Source organism: Podarcis liolepis (assembly GCF_965112155.1).
Source record: "Podarcis liolepis genome assembly, chromosome: 12".
Lineage (NCBI taxonomy): Eukaryota > Metazoa > Chordata > Lepidosauria > Squamata > Lacertidae > Podarcis > Podarcis liolepis.
Window position 1 is genome coordinate 41,777,798 of NC_139563.1, and position 21,769 is coordinate 41,799,566.

At 40.5% G+C, this 21,769-nt stretch overlaps 2 protein-coding genes across 6 annotated transcripts in view; both read left to right on the forward strand.

Annotated features, from left to right (window-relative positions):
* LOC310689957 (uncharacterized protein) overlaps positions 1-21,769 on the forward strand; it is a 621,685-nt gene that overhangs the window by 185,062 nt on the left and 414,854 nt on the right. The window lies entirely within an intron of this gene.
* Positions 1-21,769, forward strand: part of RARB (retinoic acid receptor beta) — a 216,823-nt gene that overhangs the window by 55,952 nt on the left and 139,102 nt on the right. Inside the window, exon 2 of one of the 2 annotated variants that reach the window (XM_083468366.1) lies at positions 17,089-17,211. The exons of the other annotated variant lie outside the window; for it this stretch is intronic. Within the exon in view, the coding sequence (XP_083324492.1) occupies positions 17,089-17,211 (123 nt within the window). The remainder of the gene's footprint in view (positions 1-17,088; positions 17,212-21,769) is intronic. 2 annotated transcript variants of the gene reach the window in all.

The window sequence follows — 21,769 nt, forward strand, 5'->3', positions numbered from 1 at the left end:
TAATGCATTCACATACACTTAACTCTTAGAGAAGGAGAAGCCCTACTCTACAAGCAGAGAGAATGTGGTTTGAGCATAATCTTTTGCCATGAAAACCCAGTAAGAGACCGATAGGAGCAAAGTTTTACCTGTCTTAACTCTTGATGGAGCAAAGGAAGACAAATACAGGACTGGTCTTTGACAGTAACATGGAGGGCCAAGGAAATTGTTGGGTGGGGGATTGTGGGAGAGTATAACTCCATTCCCCCACCCCCACCCCACCCCTGCTTTTACTGCTGAACAAACCATTGCTAGCTGGATTCAACATCACACGTTCAAGGAGAAAGAGATCTTAAGGCACCTCTTTTTCATTTGTACATTTATTGCATCAAAAGAGTGATTCTCGCTACTCCCCCGCCCCCTTATCCATTCTGGTCTCACATATGGGATTAATTATACAAGACAAATGGTTCCATGAAAATTCGCTTCTTTCTGTGAGATTGTTTTCTTATTATTTCCACTTTTCAGTTGCTTGTTTGAATGACTGATGAACTTGATTGCTTCCAATGTTTGATAGGCAAATAATCCACTCGGGTCCGTGTGTGTGTGTGTGTCTCCGTGTGTGCCTATGTGTGTGAGAGAGGGAACATTCATTTTTAATTTACTCTGTTTACTTTGAGAGATTGCCAAGAAGTGATTCACATATTCCAGTACAGAGGGTTTTACTTTTGTGCTGTGGGACAAAAGATGGTTGCACATATACTGTTACCTAAAAGGAAGCTGAATGTTATTTATTTGTGGCCATACAAGAACACTATCCATGTTGTATAACCACTTGTGTTCTACTTTAAAGATCTACCACATCTTTTATTCTCTAGTTACCTAAGAGCAAGCTGAATATTGCTTATTTGTGTGGATAGAAGAACACTATCATTGTTATGCAACCAACCTTGTTCTGTTCTACCAAATTGTTCCTGGATAGCTTGCAAAGAGGGGGGCAAACGTTTTGCTATTTAATGGCAATGAATCATCGCACAGCATCCTTATGCCACTTCCATGTATCCATTGTTCAGCATTGTATAATATAGTTTTAATCTATCTTCTGCTGGTGACATTTTTCCTTTTAGATAAATAATTTCCTCAGGGACAGATACATGAAACCTTCTTATGTGGCCCCACTCAGTCTCAGAGGCACTTGTAGCTTGATCCATAACCTAATTAAACTCAAATAATTGGAGGCAAACTTTTCTAGTGGGAACATGCCAGGGCTCATGTATACTTTGTGCCACAGAATAAGTAAATGCTTAAATAAATACAAATCCTATAGCCCCATATTCTGTTCTGAGCAAGGCTGAATTCTGCAATACGTTGTGTTTATATATTGGCTTATTGTGTATAATTATTATTTTGCTTTAGCTGGTTTTGGAGAAGCGCAAAGGGGCATCGAACAAAGCTTAGCCTTTTGACAGCTAGAATCCTGTTCAGCTCCAGCTTTGGCTTCTCTGATTCAGGTATAGCCCACACACTGATTGCATTTAGATATAATGATAAACTGATTTCACTTAGATATAATGATAAACTCTGATTTATCACTGGAGGCAGAAATGCTTCCATTTGCTGGAAATCATTGGAGGAAACTGACCTCTGTTGCTCACATCCTGCTTGCAGGTTTCCCACAGGTATCTGGTTGGCCACAGTGAGAACAGGGTGCTGTACTAAATGGACCATTGCTTTTGTTTTAACCACAGTTTAGCATTATACCCAAATCCCCATTGATGGCTAATCTTAACTGTGGTTTATTGAAACAAGCCAATTTCATACAGCATAGTTTAACGTTGGCTTTTTTCCAGCAAGGCACAGTTTGTCTGGGGTTAGGCATAACACTAAATTGTGGTTTGTTGCAAACAGAAGCAAAAACTCATAATCTCCTCCTTGCGGCCACATCAGAGTACAGGGTGGGGTGCATGCATGAGCTTGAGGTTTGCCCATTAACATAACATTAATAGTGCAAAAAAATTCAAGGAGCATATTGCTGATAGTTGAATGACAAGGGAGTAGAATATGTGATGAAGGAGGAAAAGCTGATTGCAGAAAAGCTGATTGAATTGTTTGCATCTGTCTTTTAATGCCAGAAGATGTTGAGCAGTTCCCTAAACTAGCTTTCTCAGGAAGGGGGAGCCAAGTTAAGAGATGAAGTCTTAGACCTTATTAACAAATTAAAATGAACAAATCACTAGGTCCAGATGGCATCCCTCCAAGTGTTCTTACAGAATGCAAATGTGAAAGTGCTTATCTTTTAACAAAAAAATTGAGATCAGCCCCAATACATGAGGACCTATTTCCAAAAATAGGTATCTAGAGGTAATCTGGGAAACTGGCAAAAACATTATTAAATGTAGACTTACCAAGCATATAGAAGAACTTACCATATCAAAGAGCAAGTTTTGGTGTGGCTTTCAATAGCATTAGTCCTGTCCACTAGCCTTTTAGAGTTCTGTGACAGTGTCAACCAGGAAAAGGACAGATGTGGTCCAGTTAACACGTATAGGTTTGCACTGTAGATGAGCACTGAAATAACAGGCTTCAGATATTCTGCTTTTGAGGTAAGGTTCTTGTAGGTCAGGGGTTGGGAACCTGTGGCCCTCCAGATGTTGCTGAACCCTAATTCTCACTATCCTGGTCATGCCGCTTAGGACTAATGGGAGTTCAACAACATCTGGAAGGCCACAGTTCCCCACCCACTGCTGTTAGTTATTCCTCCAGACAAATCCATCTGCACTTTGTGATTTCAATATTTCAGTTGCTCCAGGACTCCCTCCCTCGCAATAATGTTGTAGCTTCTTGTCAAATAATTATCGTAGTCATATATTTAGATGAGAAGAAAATGTAAACATGTATTATTGTTATGAACAAATGTGTGAAAACTGGAACATTTCTTATTTAGCTGAATTATGTCAAATGCTTTGTGTTGGGTTGGATAGGTATGTTTGTTATCCCCCCTCCCCAATACCTACATACGACAGCTGGAGCCATTCAAAATGTTTGTACTTGGGAAGCGGAAAAATTTGCGATTAATGCAATCCTGTTTATTTGACTGATATTGTGTATATTTAATGAAGCATTGTTGCCGTTTCTTGAACATTTTGAAAATAAGTAAGTCTAGGACATATGAGAAGTAGAAAATAATAATAATTTCTAATATATTCCTTTAAATAAAATGACTACAGTGAGGGTAGTTGAGTGTAGGACCAGGTAGTGCCCTCCAGATGTTTTGTATTAGAACTTCTGTCGTATCTGATAATTGACCATGATGAAAATTGAAGTCTAAAATATCTGAAGAACCCTATTTCAGCTACCCTTGCAATGGAAAATGGAAACTAGAGGTTGTAGCCAATGAAACCCTATTTAGAGTAGACCCATTGAAATTTATGGGCCTAACTGAACCATGCCCGTTAATTTCAGTGAGTCGAGAACTAGCATTAGGTAGAAATAGAGGAGGGTGGGCCAAAAGCTCTGTGTAAAATATTTGTTAGCAATTGTCAGGGGTTTAGGAGCAGAGGCAAGGGCAAGGGAGGAAACAGAGAGCGAAGGGGAGGAGGCAGAAGAAAAGATGAGTGATGACGACGACCCGAGATCTCCGAGTCTTTCCAGTGAATCAGAGGATTCACAGAAAGGAGCACCAGTGGCCAGGGCAAGGGGGGAGTCTAGGGGGGCACCCCAGGAAGATAGAGCCAGAGGGGACTCAGAGGAGAGCAGTTGGAAATCGGGACCAGCGTCACCGCCAGAGAGCAGGGAAGAGGAAAGGAGCCAGGGGGCAAGCGCTGGCAGCTCACCACAGGAGGGAGGGCACGAGTCAGGAGTGGCCACACCTCCATCGGGGAGCGAAGAAACGGTTAAGCGGAAAGTGGAAGGTTGGGCGCGCGCGCCAAGTTCAAATGCAGAGGAAGGTGACGCAGTAAGCAGCCCGGAAAGGGAGCCAGGTCCTAAAGCCCGGCGCAAGGAGACAGGAGGGTCCGGGGGGTCAGCGTCAGAAGAATCCCGGAAGGAAGAGACCCCGGGGGGTAGAGGGACCCAGAGGAGGACAGTCAGGCGGAAAAGGTGGAGCCGGGCTAGGATATTAAGTTGGTGCACACGGGGCGGAGACTCAGACGGAGCCTCGCCGATCTAGCTACTAGACGTAGAGTTGCGCGCAGCAGCGTGAGAATGGAAACTGTAACTCAATAAAGACTTTTACTTAATGATCGCTGGCTAGCGTGATCCTCTGTGAGCTAGGATCTTCAAGCAGCTCTGACAGCAATGTATTAAGTCCATGTATTTTAATTTCTTGCCATATACAGTCGTACCTTGAAAGTCGAACGGAATCTGTTCTGGAAGTCCGTTTGACTTCCAAAGTTTGAAACCAAAGCACAGCTTCTGATTGGCTGCAGGAAGCTCCTGCAGCCAATCAGAAGCCACGGAAGCCCCGTTGGATGTTCGGCTTCCAAAAATACCGTATTTTTTGCCCTATATGACGCACTTTTTCCCCTCCAAAAATGAAGGGGAAATCTGTGTGCGTCCTATGGGGCGAATACAGGCTTTCGCTGAAGCTTGGAGGGCGAGAGGGGTTGGTGCGCACCGACCCCTCTCGCTCTCCAGGCTTCAGGAAGCTATCAGCAAGCCTGGGGATAGCAGCCTGCTGCCTGGCGCGCGGGGCGCCCTGAAGCAGAGCGTGCCGGGCAGACATCGGCCAGCCCCACAAGCTCGGGGGACAGCGGGGAGGCGCTGTTCCCCGACCTGGTTTGGTTTCCCCGACCTGGTTTTGGGGGGGAAATAAAGGGGAAAAAATTCCTTTATTTCCCCCCAAAAAAACTAGGTATGTCCTATGGGACGGAGCGTCCTATGGGACGAAAAATACGGTAGTTCGCAAACCGGAACAGTCACTTCTGGGTTTGTGGCGTTCGGAAGCCAAAACGTTCAAGAACTAAGTTGTTCGAAAACCAAGGTACAGCTGTATATCTCTATCTATATTGATATATCTATCTTTGAATTACTCCAGACATGATAGCAGAGGTGTTGGATTTTATTCATCAAGAAATTTAAGAAATCTGCGTAGCTTGGGCATTAAGACCTTTTGGTAACCCTAGTCATAAAGACTTCACTTTGGATCCTTACGCACATCTGGTGGCCAAGCTGTTTGGCTGCTTTGCATTAACACCCTGGGCAAAGCAGTTAGGAAGAGTGAATCTGTGTTCTCCGTGCCCTCATGTCACACTTAAACAGCATTTCACTTCGAAAATAAACCTCCCACCCGCCCAAGTGTTGTGCGAGTAGTTTATGTTAGAAAAAGGAATGCTAACTGGCCTAAGAGGCCAGAATAGAGGAATCTAAGCAACAACCTGACAGCTAAGCAGCCTTGCAGGACAGGATCCCTGGAGCTTGGGCTGCAGGACTCATGTTTCCACTGTTGTCGTAGTGTCTGGATTTGCCCTGGGTGAGAAACGGGCTTGTTGACTCTGCAGCATGGGAAAGCGCCTATCACCGATTGACTGCAGAGATGGCTTAGCCAGCCGTTCCCCGTCTCCAGCCTTCCCAAGTGTTATGAAAAGAGTTTTTTTAAAATGTTTGGCTTGGCCCCTCTGCCACACAATAAATTGTTATCTGAAACAATAGAGAACAAAGGAGGGGGGGAAAGTCATAAATACATATCAGGAAATGCAAAGCCCCATTTTGGTGCGTGGAGCCGCAAGGGCATTGGGTTTCATTGACTCGAGTCTCTGTGGAAAGCAGTCTGCCCCACAGGAAGGCCCTGCATTCCTGTCCTTTCCGTGAACTTGCCTGAAAGGAATACAGGAGTTATTGGGTAATCAAGGCTTGTCAGCACCTTGGTTATGCAGCATGGTTCAATCCGATAATGTGAATGGAACCAGTAATAGCGCTGATGAAAAGCACGCTGGTTTGAAAAGGGCCTTGAATGATTTTTTTGTTCATTTTCTGTTTACATGTAATGTGTTATTGATGTCATTACCTTTATAACACAGCTGCTTGTTTCATAGAAAAACTGGGAATTAGTCACTATTTTTTAAAAAAGAGAGAGGGAGAGGAAAGAGAGAGAGAGAGAGAGAGGGAATGAGAAGCGGGATGGGGCGGGGGTGGGAGAAAGAAAGAAAGAAAGAACGAAAGAAAGAAAGAAACCCTGTTACGTGAAGAAAATTGCATTCGAATGCCGCAACTGAAACATATTGATTTTCTGGCACAGACTTTTTAGATTAAAAATGCCAATGCTAAATCCTTTCATGACCTATGGTTCATATGAAGTTCACGTGTCATTTACTATTATTCTGGAAAAAAGCAGAATCTTTAATGAAAACATGGTTGGGAGGAAAGTCTTGACTTGCTAGCATTTGCATGCCATTGTCATAATGCAGGGCTGAGGGCTGAACGAGCTGCTGCTGCTGCTGCGTCTCAAAATACTTTGTTTTAAAATGCAGCCCATTCGTCTTTTTTTTAATTGCTTGTGTGTCTTTCTTTTATTTCCCGCTTGATCTTTAGACCTCTTAATTTTTCTCACTTCATTCAGCTCTTGTTCATTGATTGCGTTAAACAGGGAGGAACACACTGCCCCCCTTTGCTTGCACCAAGCTGGTAACTCTTGATTTTATTTTATGTATAATTTTGATCTGTGGCACAGAAGAAGATCTCACATTTGTAGAGATGCTTGGTGTCATATTAGACGCTTTATCATGATTTTCGGCAACTTACATACCAGTTCGTTATTTCTTTTTAAAGCCCACTAGAATGTTTGGTGTGTACATGTTTGAGAGCAAATTCTGTTTTTGTAGAAGCCTAGGAAAGCCAGTTGGATGTTTACTATCTTCAGATGGTCCATATGTGTGTGTGTGTGCACATAGGTCTTCAACTCTTATGAAAAGCGTTCTTTAGTCCTGAGGTATTCCAGTATGCATAAAGATCTCTGTAGAAGCAAATACAGTGGTACATTGGTTCTCAAACCCCTTGGTATTCAAACACTGCAAACCCGGAAGTAAGTGTTCCGGTTTGCGAACTTTTTTCGGAAGCTGAACGTGCTCCGTTTTGAGTGCCACACTTTTGTTTTGAGTGTTACGCTAACGATTTGAGTGTTATGCTTCCGATTTGAGTGCCACGCTTCCGTTTTGAGTGTTACACTGAGGTCTGTCTGTTTTTGCTATTTACCGTATTTTTTGCTCTATAAGACTCACTTTTTCCCTCCTAAAAAGTAAGGGGAAATGTGTGTGCGTCGTATGGAGCGAATGCAGGCTGCACTGCTATCCCAGAAGCCAGAACAGCAAGAGGGATTGCTGCTTTCACTGCACAGCGATCCCTCTTGCTGTTCTGGCTTCTGAGATTCAGAATATTTTTTTTCTTGTTTTCCTCCTCCAAAAACTAGGTGCGTCTTGTGGTCTGGTGCGTCTTATAGAGAGAAAAATACGGTATTTTGTGTCTTTGTTTTTGCGGCTCTGTTTTTGCGGCTGTGTGGAACCCAGTTCAGTTACTGATTGATTGATTGATTGTGTGACTGCAGTACCTGGTTTATTGCTTTCATTTTATGGATCAATGGTCTCGTTAGATAGTAAAATTCATGTTAAATTGCTGTTTTAGGGGTTGTTTTTAAAAGTCTGGAATGGATTAATCTATTTTGCATTACTTTCTATGGGAAAGCGCGCCTTGGTTTTGGAATGCTTTGGTTTTGGAATGGACTTCCGGAACAGATTAAGTTTGAGAACCAAGGTACTACTGTATGCATATATTCTATCTTCTATGATTAGGGGATCCCCTGCATGTGTGCATTGGGACCCTCATCTGCACACTCATTATGGAAGTTGGTCTTCAGTTAAAGCTTTAGTGGCTAAGATCAACTGCTTGCTTCATATTATGTCTCCAGGTGTGACCTGTATCAGATTTTGCTGTGTTATCATAGTCATATGCAGTGACTCTGAAATCAGTTATCAGTTGGTTATCCAAATGTCCATATTAGCCTAATTAACAGCGTATGTAATTGCATAGCTTCAGAACAGAGTAACACATCTGAAAACAGTAATGCTCAAGTATCTGAACTTTTGCTTATGCAAATAAAACATAAATTTGCCTTCTAGCTTTGGATTACAGCTATCAGAAAATTTTGCAAGTGTTTGGACCATTTTAGCTAAAAGATGGTGATATTCCTGATTTCCATGTTTCATATCTCTGGGTTTAAACTGGTTTCGGGTTTTGAACTCCTGAGAGTACTTTATTTTTATTTTTATTTTTAAAAAAGCCTTAAGTATAGGAGAATTTGTCTATTTCTAATATTTTTACCCAAAATTCTGTTCCATTTCCACATTAATCTGCATTAAAAAAAAATCTTTAACATGAATGTACTTAAATCTATTTTTCTCTAAAAATGGGCATTTAAATGTAGGTTTTGTCCCAGAGCACGTACTTTAAAGGGACATAGTTTGATACAACTGTCTAGAACTCTTATACCAAATATTTTCATGAGCAGTCAACTAGTTTGCAAGGGGTTATTATTTTGTTGTTGTTTCAACATTCTAAACATTTTTCCTCTTTTGACAGGGGTTTTATGAATGCTCTTGCCCTCCAGTCAAATATTGGTTTCTGGTTTTTGAGCATTCTTCCGGTGCTCACATTTCTGAAGTTAAGCCTAGGAATTCTATATTGATAAGACTGCAGCCTGGAGTCGATAAAATGAATGTGATGTCAAATATGCTACATTATCTTCCCAATATAAGTGGGTAATATGCCAATAAGGAAAGATAGGATGATGAGGCAATGCCTTTTTAAACAGAGAAAGGAAAATTTCTAGCATAATCCTTTCACTTTCTTTTAAGTTGGATCAATTTTCACTTTGCTCAGATTGCTAATTGCTCTTTAAACCAAATGGATGACGTTTTGCTCAATTACCATAAAATAAATATGGAGATCTTCCAAACTGAATTTAATTTGTTATTTTACCTTCACCCTGGCCCGATGCTGAAAAGTCACTGACAATACTCCCATAGGATATAGGCCAGGGACAAGTAAAATGAGTCAGAAGGTCAAATAAATACTTGTAAATATGGATGGAGACTGTTTTCAGAGAGTCTCTGAAATATACTCAGAGTCGAGAGTGGATTTCATGCTCTTTATTCAGCTCATAGTGGTGAGGAGGAATAAAAGTCCCCTCAAAGTATCTGCTTTATATACATTATTTACACAATGGGCTGCACGTGACTGGCTGATTCCGGAATTCTCCTGTAGGCCAATCAGGTTGTGGATTCACTTCCATCTGGAGCCGGATTGGGTGGCTCCTGCAGACTAATCAGACTGCTGCATTGTTCTAGGACCAATCAGACTGCTGCATTCTTGATCCTATTGTTCTAGGACCAATCAGACTGCTTCATTTTGGATCCAATTCAACTCAGTACATAACAGTCTCTTACCCAGCTCACACGCTGTTTACTTCAACATTGTACGTCCTGTTGAAATGTAGACAGGAGAATTGATGTGGATGATACTCCTGAGTGATACTGACCAATGATCAATGGCCTGTGTCAGCTGTTTTCGTTGTTCAGAGATCTGACTCCTCCTTGCTTCCCACCCACTGTTCTTTCTATCCACGACAGAGAGACAGGATGGCATAGTAAGCAAATGTGCCATGAATATGGAAGCAGAGGGCGGGATTTAATACAGACCTCCCAAAACCTGGAACAGGCACTGGCCAATGGTTTTCAAAGTGTGAAACAGGCTTCCCTAAAGCACTGTCAGCAGTTGTTAGGACAGCCCAAGTTCCTTTCCAGGATTCCGTTCCATTCCATGGACAGGTTTTGATGCAGCTTGAATGTACTATTTGCATTATTTTAGATCAGGAGATAGGTGCAGGCTACTGGTTTGCCGAGCCCAGCGTTGCTTACTCTGACTTGGCAGCAGCTATCCAGGATTTTCCCTTTCATCTGTTTCCAAAGGATTGAACCTGCTCCCCACTATGGAACCTTTATCCACTCCATTAACTATAGGCTATTGTTTTGACTGACAGAAATGAGACCAAGAATCTTATTCAGGCATTGTTCTTCTCCTTAGTGGTTGCATAAACAAGGTTGCAAATCACTTGGGGAACCTCAGCTAGCACACCAGGTTCCCTTCATTTGCCCTTCAGTGCATGGAGGGTGGCAGGGCAGGGTGATGGGGATAATAACAAGTATTATTATTATTATTATTATTATTATTATTATTATTATTATTATTATTATTATTATCATCATCATCATCATCATCATCATATGCCCCCTATCTGACTGGGTTGCCCCAGCCACTCTGGGCTGCTTCCAACAAATTAAAACACAGTAAGATATCAGACATTAAGAACTTCCTTATACAGGGCTGACTTCAGATGTCTTCTAAAGGTTATATAGTTACTCATCTCCTTGACATCTGATGGGAGGGCGTTCCACAGGGTGGGTGCCACTACCAAGAAGACCCTCTTGCCTGGTTCCCTGTAACCTCACTTCTCTCAGTGAGGGAACCTCCAGGAGGCCCTTGGAGCTGGACCTCAGTGTCCAGGCTGAACGTTGTGGGTGGAGACGCTCCTTCAGGTATGCAGGGCCAAAGCCGTTTAGGGCTCTAAAGGTGAGTACAAAGACTTTGAATTATGCTCAGAAACATATTGGGAACCAGTATAGATCCTTTAGGGCCAGTGTTATATTGTCCCAGTGGCCGCTCCCAGGATGCAGTGGAGTAGACCTAAATAGTGTATCCCTGCTCTCCCCATGCTTTTCTAATTGTGTGATGAAAAGAATGCATGAATAGATACAATGGTTAGTGAAATCTCCTGCAATTTGCCTCTTTTTAACATTATTGGCAGCCTTTTCATTTCAGTCCAGTCCATGCATATCAAAGTTTCCCATTTTTGCTTTGCCTTTCTTGCCATGGGAAAGTTCAAGCAGTTTTGTTTTTTTCGATTATTTTATCCATTTCAGAAGTGTGTTTGTGTGTGTGTGTGTGTGTGAGAGAGAGAGAGAGAGAGAGAGAGAGAGAGAGAGAGAGAGAAAGAAAGAAAGAAAGAAAGAAAGAAAGAAAGAAAGAAAGAAAGAAAGAAAGAAAGAAAGAGAAATATAGCAAATCCTTCTTAGGACACTTCTGTGAAATTGATAAATTGCAGATGTGTTGGTAGTAGAAGAGAATAAGCTAACTTCATAGGGATTAAAAATGATCTCAGTGTGGAAAGTAAGTGTAGATAAAACATTAGCAACACATCACTTGGTTGTGTTCCAATAGAAAATTTCTTCTGAAATGTTTGGGTTTAACACTAATTAGGAGTCCCTCCCCTTCTTTCCATCTAGCTGTGTTTAAGTCTAACTGTTGAGGATATTGGACACAGGAGAGATAAATATTACAAGTTTGTTTCCCTGTAAATCTCTGCTATGATTTCAAACTTTTGTACTGTATGATTTGACAAGGCAAGAGGAAGAAACTACATTCCTTTGGGAAGGAGCGTTTCTGCATTTTCAGCTAAACTAAAGCTTGCCTTTCTCACCTGGAAATGCGATTGAATTTGAATTGAGAGCAGCTGGTTCCAGGTCATGAGTCAGAGCAAACATGATCAGGAAGGACCTAGATTTGGAGAAAGTACCAACTGCTTAGAAGTTTGGATGGTGATTTGTTTATGTAGAAGAAATGGGTTCATGGTCAGAGTGCAGGGCAAGGTGTTCCACCACGCATGAGGGAATAAATTTGTCATGTGGTTCTACGGTTCACAACACAGGACAAAATACAGAAGCTCTTGTGGAGTCAAGAAGGGAGGGCGCAATTTTCACCATTTTAGCTCTGGGCATTCTACACCCTTGTGCAAATTAATTGAAACAAACAATGTAGTTTATTGTACAAAACTCACATATACATGTACAAAACTCACATATACATGTACAAAACTCACATATACGTACATTAGTAATGGATATGACCTCTACTATTTTTAAGCAGCATTTGAACACGGTTTGGCATGGAGTCTACTAGTTTCGAACAGTCACTGTTGATTTTCGGATCCCTGTAACACACTTGAATCAGCGCCTGAATGAGCTTCTCCATAGTCGTACACTCTACAGCACAGAGGCGACTTTTACATTTAGCCCACAAATTCTCAATGGGATTTACATCTGGGGAATTCCCTGGCCAATCAAGTACCTGTATTTGCTGCTCTGTCATGAATTTCTTCACCACTTTAGACAGGGGGCTAGGTCCTGCTGCAATATCCCAGTAGTGTCAGGATACCTCTTTTCCAGCTCTGGAATAAACTCTCTTTCGTAGAACCTCAGTATATTGTGGTGAGCGCATCATTCCTTCTATTGGCTGCAGGCTTCTGGCACCATAATGATCAACTGACTTTTCCTGTTTTTTTTGAGTACAGGATTACAAGTAAGATAGAAAACATGCTTTGTTTCAATTAATTTGCACAAGGGTGTAGATTTAGCCTGTGGTTTTCTTATCAGTGTATGTGTGTCAGAATGTTTTTTTTAGGAAAGAAAAGGTGAAATGCGAACTAGGTACTGGTTTAAATATCCAGCAGAAATTTGGCAGGCATCCTTGCTTTTGACTTTCAGGCATCTCTTGGAAGACCTTTTTATGCTGAGGGGCTTTTGCAGCTGTTTTAATAGCCAGCCACTTTTAGGATTATTAGCGTTGTTTTTAATGGTGTTTTATAGTCATACACCATTCTGATATTTTATGATACGATGGTACAGAAATACTTTTATAAACAAACAAACTCTGAAGAAGAATTTGATCAACATCAGCAGGCAAAGATTGCATTTGGTAAGTTTTTCTTGAAAACCTGGCAGTGGTGTGCAGTTTTTCTTTCAAGGACATCTCCATTATAACAAGTCAGTTTCTTGCACGGTGCTCCTCCAACTAACACCCAGTTGTTGTTGCTTTGTAAAAGCTTTTTATTATTAAATCATATTATAATGTATACAAAACAGAGCGAACAATTATAACAGATAAAAATTAAAAGATTTTTTTAAAAAAACCTATAAAACAGAAATGTAGAGTTAAAATAACAAAGTCCAAGTAAACACTCAACAATATCAGATTATTAAGTATAGTTGCAGACTTGCAAGGGTTGTAACGAAGGTTGTCTTGAAAAGGATGGTTCTGCTGTATAAAAGGTAAAGAACCCCTGGGCGGTTAAGTCCAGTCAAAGGCGACTATGGGCTCATCTTGCTTTCAGGCCGAGGGAGCTGGTGTTTGTCCACAGACAGCTTTCCGGGTCATGTGGCCAGCATGACTAAACCACTTCTGGGGCAAGGGAACATTGTGACGGAAACCAGAGCACACAGAAATGCTGTTTACCTTCCTGCCACAGCAGTACCTATTTATCTACTTGCACTGGTGTGCTTTCAAATTGCTAAGTTGGCAGGAGCTGGGACAGAGCAACGGGAGCTCACCCCGTTGCAGGGATTCCAACCACCAACCTTCTGATTGGCAAGCTCAGGGGGCTCAGTGGTTTAGACCACAGCCCCACCCTCTGTATATGTCATAAAAGAATGCCAGATCATATCAAAAGTGTCTGGATGTTCTAGTTCTTCGCAGAATCTCAAAATGTGCATAATTTTATCCCTTACAACTATATTCCAGTGTGTGGAACCAAGCGTCCAGTGTTAGATTTTGGGCTGTTTTCCATTGAGTTGCAATTACTGGTTGTGCTGCTAAGATCATTTATAGGGCCAATTCTTTTGACAATATATTATCAGCATCATAAAAAATATCCAGTGACATTAATTTTGGACAAACTAGCATCCAGTTACATTCCATAGAGGTTGATAAAATTTCCTGGTGCCTGAACAGCCACGTGAAAAATCTCTCATAGCTAGGGGGGCCATTTGTCCTATTTTGTAGAGGATAGTTCTCCAGTGAATGAGGTCATCTGTTTGAAGGGCTGTCCTGGCCAATCCTGGTTTAAAAATGAAGAACCAAAAGAAGAGGGATTAAGGGCGGGGAAGTTGATAGTCAACAGTGAGTAACATGAAAGCGACTGAGAGTCTTCTTCACCACAATGGTGAGATGTATTGTATTTCTACTCAAAGTAATTCTTTTAAAATTTGCAGCTAGGCATGTAAATTGGCATCTACACATTTTTGTGAATCAGTTCTCTGTTGCCCTTTTTGGGGGGTAATGCATAAACAGCAACCCTACTTGTAGCTGCAACAGAGAACATGGCAGCGAGAGGAAATGCTGTATCTTCTCTGCGGATAAGAAAACTTACCTAATTTGTATTTAAGGTCTTGAGGGAAATGATCTAATAAACTTAACCTATCAGTTGCAGTTGCTATTTGAAGACTCATCAAGAGCAAGAGGATTGATAGTAATGAAAAGTGGTACTTCCTGTGTCTCCAAAAAGGAAATGAGCAATTCTGGCAATTGCCAGTCAGCCCTAAGCCTAATATCCGTGACTTGCAAAATAATGAGACTTGTAGGGAGAGAAGAATAGGCTAATGGCCCCGTAACTTATGTTCAGCGTGGCTTTGCAGCAAACAAATCACGCTAGATAAACTTGATTGTTTGGATTATCTAATTAGTGGTGAAGGACAAAATGGTGGAAATACTGCATCTGGACTGTTAAGAAACCATTTGTGATAGCGGTTCGTAAGGAGAGGAAACATAAACAAAAGAGGATGGTCTTTTAAGGGTAGGCAAGTAAGGTTTGTGCTATTTAATTTATTTGATGCTTTAAAAGTGAAAGCCCTATGATGCTGGGTGGAGATTTCTATCCATATTTCACAGATCAGTTGGTTTGTGTCCAAGATAGGACCACAATAATATAGATCTCTGACAAATTGACTGATCAGGGCTTACAAAAGCAAGCACTGTTTTCATCTGCATTCACTCAGCAGCTGGTTCCATTGTCCCGACATTTCCCTAACTGTTCATTTCTGCATTATATTTAACCATTCACATGATGTAAAGTTCACTTCCAAGAATATAGCTCAAGTTTCGCATGCATTTATGTGTTACTTGCAGACAGAATATTTTCCTGGGAGCAAATAACATGGAAATGAGCACTAAAGTTGCCGCATATTCTGCTATTTTTCTGGGAGTGGCTTTTACATTATGTGAAAGCTCAAATATAATGTAGAAATTAACAGTTAGGGATACATCTGGGGGAACTGTTTTGTGGATTCAGCCTTAGATGATAAAGAATTGCCAAAACTTTCCACTTTCATTACTAGTATTGTTCCACTAGCCAAGTAGTGATGCCCACCAATTTGTATAGCTTTAAAAGAGGATTAGAAAAAATCATGGAGGATAAAGTTGCATACCGTCCAACGTTTCTATGATGAAAATAGGGCTGTCCTATTTGATGATGATGCGGGAGGCAGTGGAAGACAGGAGTGCCTGGTGTGCTCTGGCCCATGGGGTCATGAAGAGTTGGATACAACTAAACAACAACAATTTGATGATGATGATGATGATAATGATAATGATACCCCACCCATCTGACAGGGTTGCCCCATCCACTCTGGATGGCTTCCAACATATATAAAAACACAATAAAACATTACATATTGAAAAACTTCCCTATACAGAGCTGCTTTCAGAGGTCTTCCAAAGGTTGTGTTACTGATCTCCTTGGCTTGGCCAATGAAAATAGGGATGTCCTAAGGAAAAGTGGGACATTCCAGGATCAAATCAGAAACCAGGACGGCTTCTGTAAATCTGAAACTGTTCCTGGAAAATAGGAACACTTAGAAGGTCTGAAACTGCCATTGGCTCCTCGCCATCTTGGCTACATTCTGCCTCCACTGTCAGAGGCATGCTGTCTCTGATTATCAGTTGCTGGGAGCTGCAGGTAGGAAGAGTGCTGTTGTACTCGGGGGTCAGCTTGCAAACTTCCTGCAGGCATCTGATTGGCCTCTGGGACTAGATGCTGTTCTCGATGGGCCTTTGGCTTGATCCTGCAGGCTCTTCTTAATAATGTCAGAACCAATATAAAATTATTGCTTAGCCCTATCTCGTGTGCCACCTTGCTTCTGTTCTTAGCACAGGTGACCTAGTCTCAAAACAATTTGACGGGCAATTTTAGGTTCCCACTTAACCTAAGCATTCCTGCTTGTGGCTTTCAGCGCTAAGCAAGCGTCATAGAAATGAGAATACAACAATTGCCTTTGGCTGTTCTATGCGCATGGCAAGCAATTCTAGCTTTCAATTGATGTTCTAGGCTCTCTGTCGTGTATAACTGCTTGCCTGCTGTCCCTCATATTAAATGTATCTACTCATGTGGTTGTGTTGTGTGAAGGTATCTGTTGCCTTCAAAGCTCACTGAAATGACCAACCCAGTTTCTTTAATTATACACAAGTCTACGTAACTCAGTTGTACTAAGGGAGTCATCCATGAGTTTTTGTCTTTGTGCAAGGATCCACAGTTCCAGACTTTGGCGTTGACTAAAAAAAATCATTGGCTTAAGCCTGTTGTGTTGCTTTGTCTGATGTGACATTTATATGGTATTGTGGTTCACCAGGACACAGGCTATAAGATGTAATTGGAATAAGAATCAGTTGGCACTCATTGATGACTTATTTCTGCATTGGTGGTATACCAGGCTCACACAGAGTGGCATAAAGTATGTGTTTTTTATGGGCACACTTTACAATACATTTATCGCAAAGTTTGCTGTTGACTACAAGATCTTCCTTTTACAAATATCATGTACACCGCAAACTGAATCAAGACCCTGGTGTGGTGGTTAAGGATGCTGTAATTTGTAGTCCTTGCTGTGGTCTCAGTTCTGTTCATGGCAGGGTGTGACTACTGTTTGCATAAGAGGAAAGCTCTTCTGGGCTTTTCAGCAATACAAATTGAGGGGCAGACTCCCTTTCCAGATCAAAACTATTGCAAGGAGCAAAGGGTTAACTCCCCTGTCCGCCACGTATCATGGTCCCGATTTGGGGCCACCACTGGTTACTGGTGGAAAGAAAAATCCTGTACTTAAAGGCAAACCGTGAGATGAACTTAATGTGTTATTTTGGCCCCATGGAGCACTTTGGGAATGATATTTTGAAACACCAAGAAGTTGAGATAAGAGGAAATTATGTTCTTCCTTTCTGTCTGTTCCCTTCACTCATCAGCTTCCTGTTTTCTGAATGCAGAGGTACTGGATCATGGCCAAAAGGTGCAATCCGGCTCCATTAAAGCCAGCTGGGACTTTGCCACCAAGCACATGGATTTTAAAAAATGGTTAAAAATAAAAGGTAAGCTGCTAGGAAGAGCAAATGTGCAGCTTGAAGAAACTAGAGCTTCTGTAAGATAACCAGTGTATATACAAAGCAGAAGGAAATAGTAAATCCAGAGCAGAAGGGGTATTTGGTGGTTCTTCAAAGATGTTTTTAATCACAGTTTCCTTTTTATTTATTTCCTATTTTATTTCATTTATGTCTACATACATTAAATAGCTCTTGCAAAATCTAAGTGAATAATTTAGATATATTTTAAGCAAATTTCCTAGGAATTGCACTGCTTCTCTGCTGCTTGTTTATTGGATTCAGATTATAACACATTTTGAATTTCATTTTAAAATTCACCACTGTCCATTCTGCCAGTGCAATTTTAGGTTAACTATATTTTATCTGCAGTTGCTATATTTGGTTCTCGAGTTATTATTGCAGTTCCTTGGGGTATATTTAAATCCACCTTATTGTAATAGATTATGGAATAGAGTGTCTAATATGTCTAATGTAGAATAAATGACTATAATGATTTATGATGCAGCACTTCACTTTTATTGAACATAAGGATCATTGTACTAAAATGGATGGTGTATTGCTGCTTTAGCATAAAATACTGAATAACATATTCAAGAAAATGAATGGATTGGCCAGTTCATAATACTCTGCCCCTTCAGCTGAGAGGTCTTTAATAAGCAAGAGTGTCATTACACTTGAAAATGTATGTGTCGGTGATTCATAATCTAGAACAATGACAGTGATCGGCTGAAGCACATATTAAAGTCTGGGCTTAAAAGGAAATGCACTGTGCTTTGATCTCTGCGCAATGGCTGCTTTTGTTCCACTTTACAATTTTGCGTCAGTAGCTGTAGCAGGAATAAGTATGTTGGAATTTGGAAATATATACGTATCTTTAGATTGTCTCTTGGTGATAAGGCTTTTGAAGATGGAGAGCATTTTTCTTTCTGCTAACACTTTGCATATGATGATACTGAAGTGCGTTCTCCTTACAGACTTTCATTACCCCGTACATGCACCTTTGATGGAAACGTATTTGCACCTCATTTTTTAATCACTGGAAGCTCTGTCAGAGCACATTCTTGCTCCTGTTCATTTCCAGGCTTAGCTTCTGGAGATTGTTGAGAGGTGCAGAGTATTATTATTATTATTTTGGTCTTTTTGTTTACAAATGGATTCTTTGTTTACTTATTTAAAAGGCTGGCATTATGCATTACAGTGGTACCTCGGGTTAAGTACTTAATTTGTTCCGGAGGTCCATACTTAACCTGAAACTGTTCTTTTTTTTTTTTATAAAATTTTTATTGGTTTTACAACATTTTTAAGAAAAACAAACAAACATTAAAAATGACAAACATACACGTATAGTTTCAAACATATTTTCATAAACCTCTTTTCTTGGACTTCCCCATACCCCCCCTCTCTGCATCCCAATGTCCGTAGTTCAACTAGCAACTCCCAATTGTTACTTTCCAATCTCAATCATCTTAGTCCTCTTTTATAGTCTAACCTTATATCCCTGTACCCCTTTGTCTCTGAAAACCACGACATTTTAGCATTCATTAAGTTTATAGTAGTCCTTAAGGTAGCTTTTAAATTTTCTCCATTCTTCTTCCACCGTCTCTTTTCGTTGATCACGGATTCTGCCTGTCATCTCGGCCAGTGTCATATAGTCCATCACTTTCATCTGCCATTCTTCCAAAGTGGGTAAATCTTGTGTCTTCCAATACTTTGCGATGAGTATTCTTGCTGCTGTTGTGGCATACATGAAAAAAGCTCTATCTTTCTTTGTCACCAGTTGGCCGACAATGCCCAAGAGAAAGGCCTCTGGTTTTTTAGGAAAGGTACATTTAAGTACCTTTTTCATTTCATTATAGATCGTTTCCCAGAAGGCCTTAATCTTCGGGCATGTCCACCAAAGGTGATAAAAGGTACCTTCAGTCTCTTTACACTTCCAACATTTGTTATCGGGCAAATGATAGATTTTTGCCAGCTTGACTGGGGTCATGTACCACCTGTATACCATTTTCATAATGTTTTCCTTTAAGGCATTACATGCCGTAAATTTTATACCGGTGTTCCATAACCATTCCCAGTCAGCTGACATAATATTGTGTCCAACATCCTGAGCCCACTTAATCATTGCCGATTTAACTGTTTCATCCTGTGTATTCCATTTCAACAACAAGTTGTACATTCTAGATAAATTCTTAGTGTTGGGTTCTAACAGTTCAGTTTCTAATTTTGATTTTTCCACCTGGAAACCGACTTTCCTGTCCTGTTTAAAAAATTCCATTATTTGGCGGTATTGGAACCAATTTTCTACTTTATGCTTCAATTTCTCCTGACTTTGTAGTTTAAACTTATCTCCATCCTGTTCTAAAATTTCCCAATACTTCGGCCATCCGACCTCCATATTGAGTTTCTTCACTGCTTTAGCCTCCACTGGCGACACCCATCTAGGGGTTTTGTTTTCCAATAGATCTTTATATCTTATCCAAACATTAAACAATGCTTTTCTGACAATGTGATTTTTAAAGGCACTGTTAACTTTACCATACCAAAGATATGCATGCCAACCAAAAGTGTTATTGAAACCTTCCAGATCCAAGATGTCCGTGTTCTCGAGGAGCATCCATTCTTTGAGCCAGCAAAAAGCTGCTGCCTCATAGTACAATTTTAGGTCCGGCAGGGCAAAACCCCCTCTTTCCTTAACATCTGTCAATATTTTAAATTTAATTCGGGGCTTTTTGCCCTGCCAGACAAATTTCGAGATATCTTTGTGCCACCTCTTAAAACATTCCATCTTATCAATAATCTGCAAGGTCTGAAACAAAAATAACATTCTAGGCAATACATTCATTTTAATTACTGCAATTCGGCCTAACATTGACAGTTTCAAATTTGACCATATTTCTAAGTCTTTTTTAATTTCTGACCAGCATTTTTCATAGTTGTCCTTATACAAATTCTGATTCTTAGATGTTAAATAAACCCCTAGGTATTTAACCTTCTTGACCACAGTCAAACCTGTTTCCTCTTGAAATTTCTCCTTTTCCATATCTGTTAGGTTTTTCCCTAAAACTTTAGTTTTTTGCTTGTTCAACTTAAATCCAGCTACCTGGCCAAACTGTTGTATTATTTCTAAAACCCTTTTCGTACTAGTGTTTGGCTCTTGCAAAGTCAATACTAGGTCATCTGCGAACGCTCTTAACTTATAATGTTTAGCTCCGACCTGCACACCATTGACCTGCTGGTCATTTCTTATCATATTCAGCAACACCTCCAGAACTGAAATAAAAAGTAGTGGGGAAATCGGGCACCCCTGTCGTGTTCCTTTTTCTATCTTAAGTTCCTCAGTCACAACATTGTTTACAATCAGTTTGGCTTTTTGTTCAGAGTATATTGCAGCCATACCATTCTCAAAGCCCTGACCTACCCCCATCCCATGAAGATTCTTCCTCATAAAACTCCAAGAGATATTATCAAAGGCCTTCTCCGCATCCACAAAGATCAATACTGCCTTGGTGTTTATATTCACCTCTAACTTCTCCAAAATATCTATTACATTCCTTACATTGTCTGCTAGGTGTCTTTTAGGGAGAAAGCCTGCTTGGTCTTTATGGATCTTCTCCATCAAAACTCTTTTAAATCTTTTTGCCAAAATGTCTGCAAAAATTTTGTAATCCACATTAAGCAGGGATATTGGGCGGTAGTTCTTGAGTTGGGTCTTTTCAGTCTCTGACTTTGGTATGAGTGAAATATATGCCTCTTTCCACGATTCAGGTGCCTTTTTTCCCTCAAGGATCTCGTTACAAACTTCTCTTAATGGTTGAGTCAACCATTCCTTCAGCGATTTGTAGTATCTGGAAGTCAGTCCATCTGGTCCTGGAGATTTGCCCAGTTGCATATTCTGAATGGCAGCCTCTATCTCTTGTTCTGAGATTCTCTGGTTCAAGTCCATCTTGCTTTGATGAGAGATGTTTTGTAGTCCATATTTTCCGAGGAATTTGTCTATATCTTCTTCATTTTGCGGGCCTTGGGTGTAAAGTTTTTTAAAATAGCTTAAAAAGCAATTTCTAATTTCATTGGGTTTGGATATGTTCTTTCCATCCACCTCTAGGCTTGTAACTGTATTTAGTTTCTGCCTTTTCTTCAATTGCCATGCCAAAAGTTTGCCACATTTATTTGCTGATTCAAAAGTCTTTTGCTTCATTTGCCTTATCTTCCATTCAATCTCTTGGTTCATCAATTCCATATATTGTGTTTGGTATAATTTGATCTCTCTTAAAATGTCCTGAGACTTTGGTTTTGTTCTTAATTTCCTCTCTCCTTCCTTTATCATTTCCAGAATCTTCTCTTTTTTCTCATTTTGTTTTTTCCTCTTTATTGAGTTTTGTTGAATCAAAAATCCTCTCATCACCGCTTTACTTGCGTCCCAGATCACTCTTTTCTCCACGTCGGTCCTCAAATTTATTTCAAAATAGTCTTTTAGGGTCTTTTGGGCCTTCGTGAGAATCTCCTTATCTCGAAAGAGGGTGTCATTCATTCTCCATCTAAATTGACC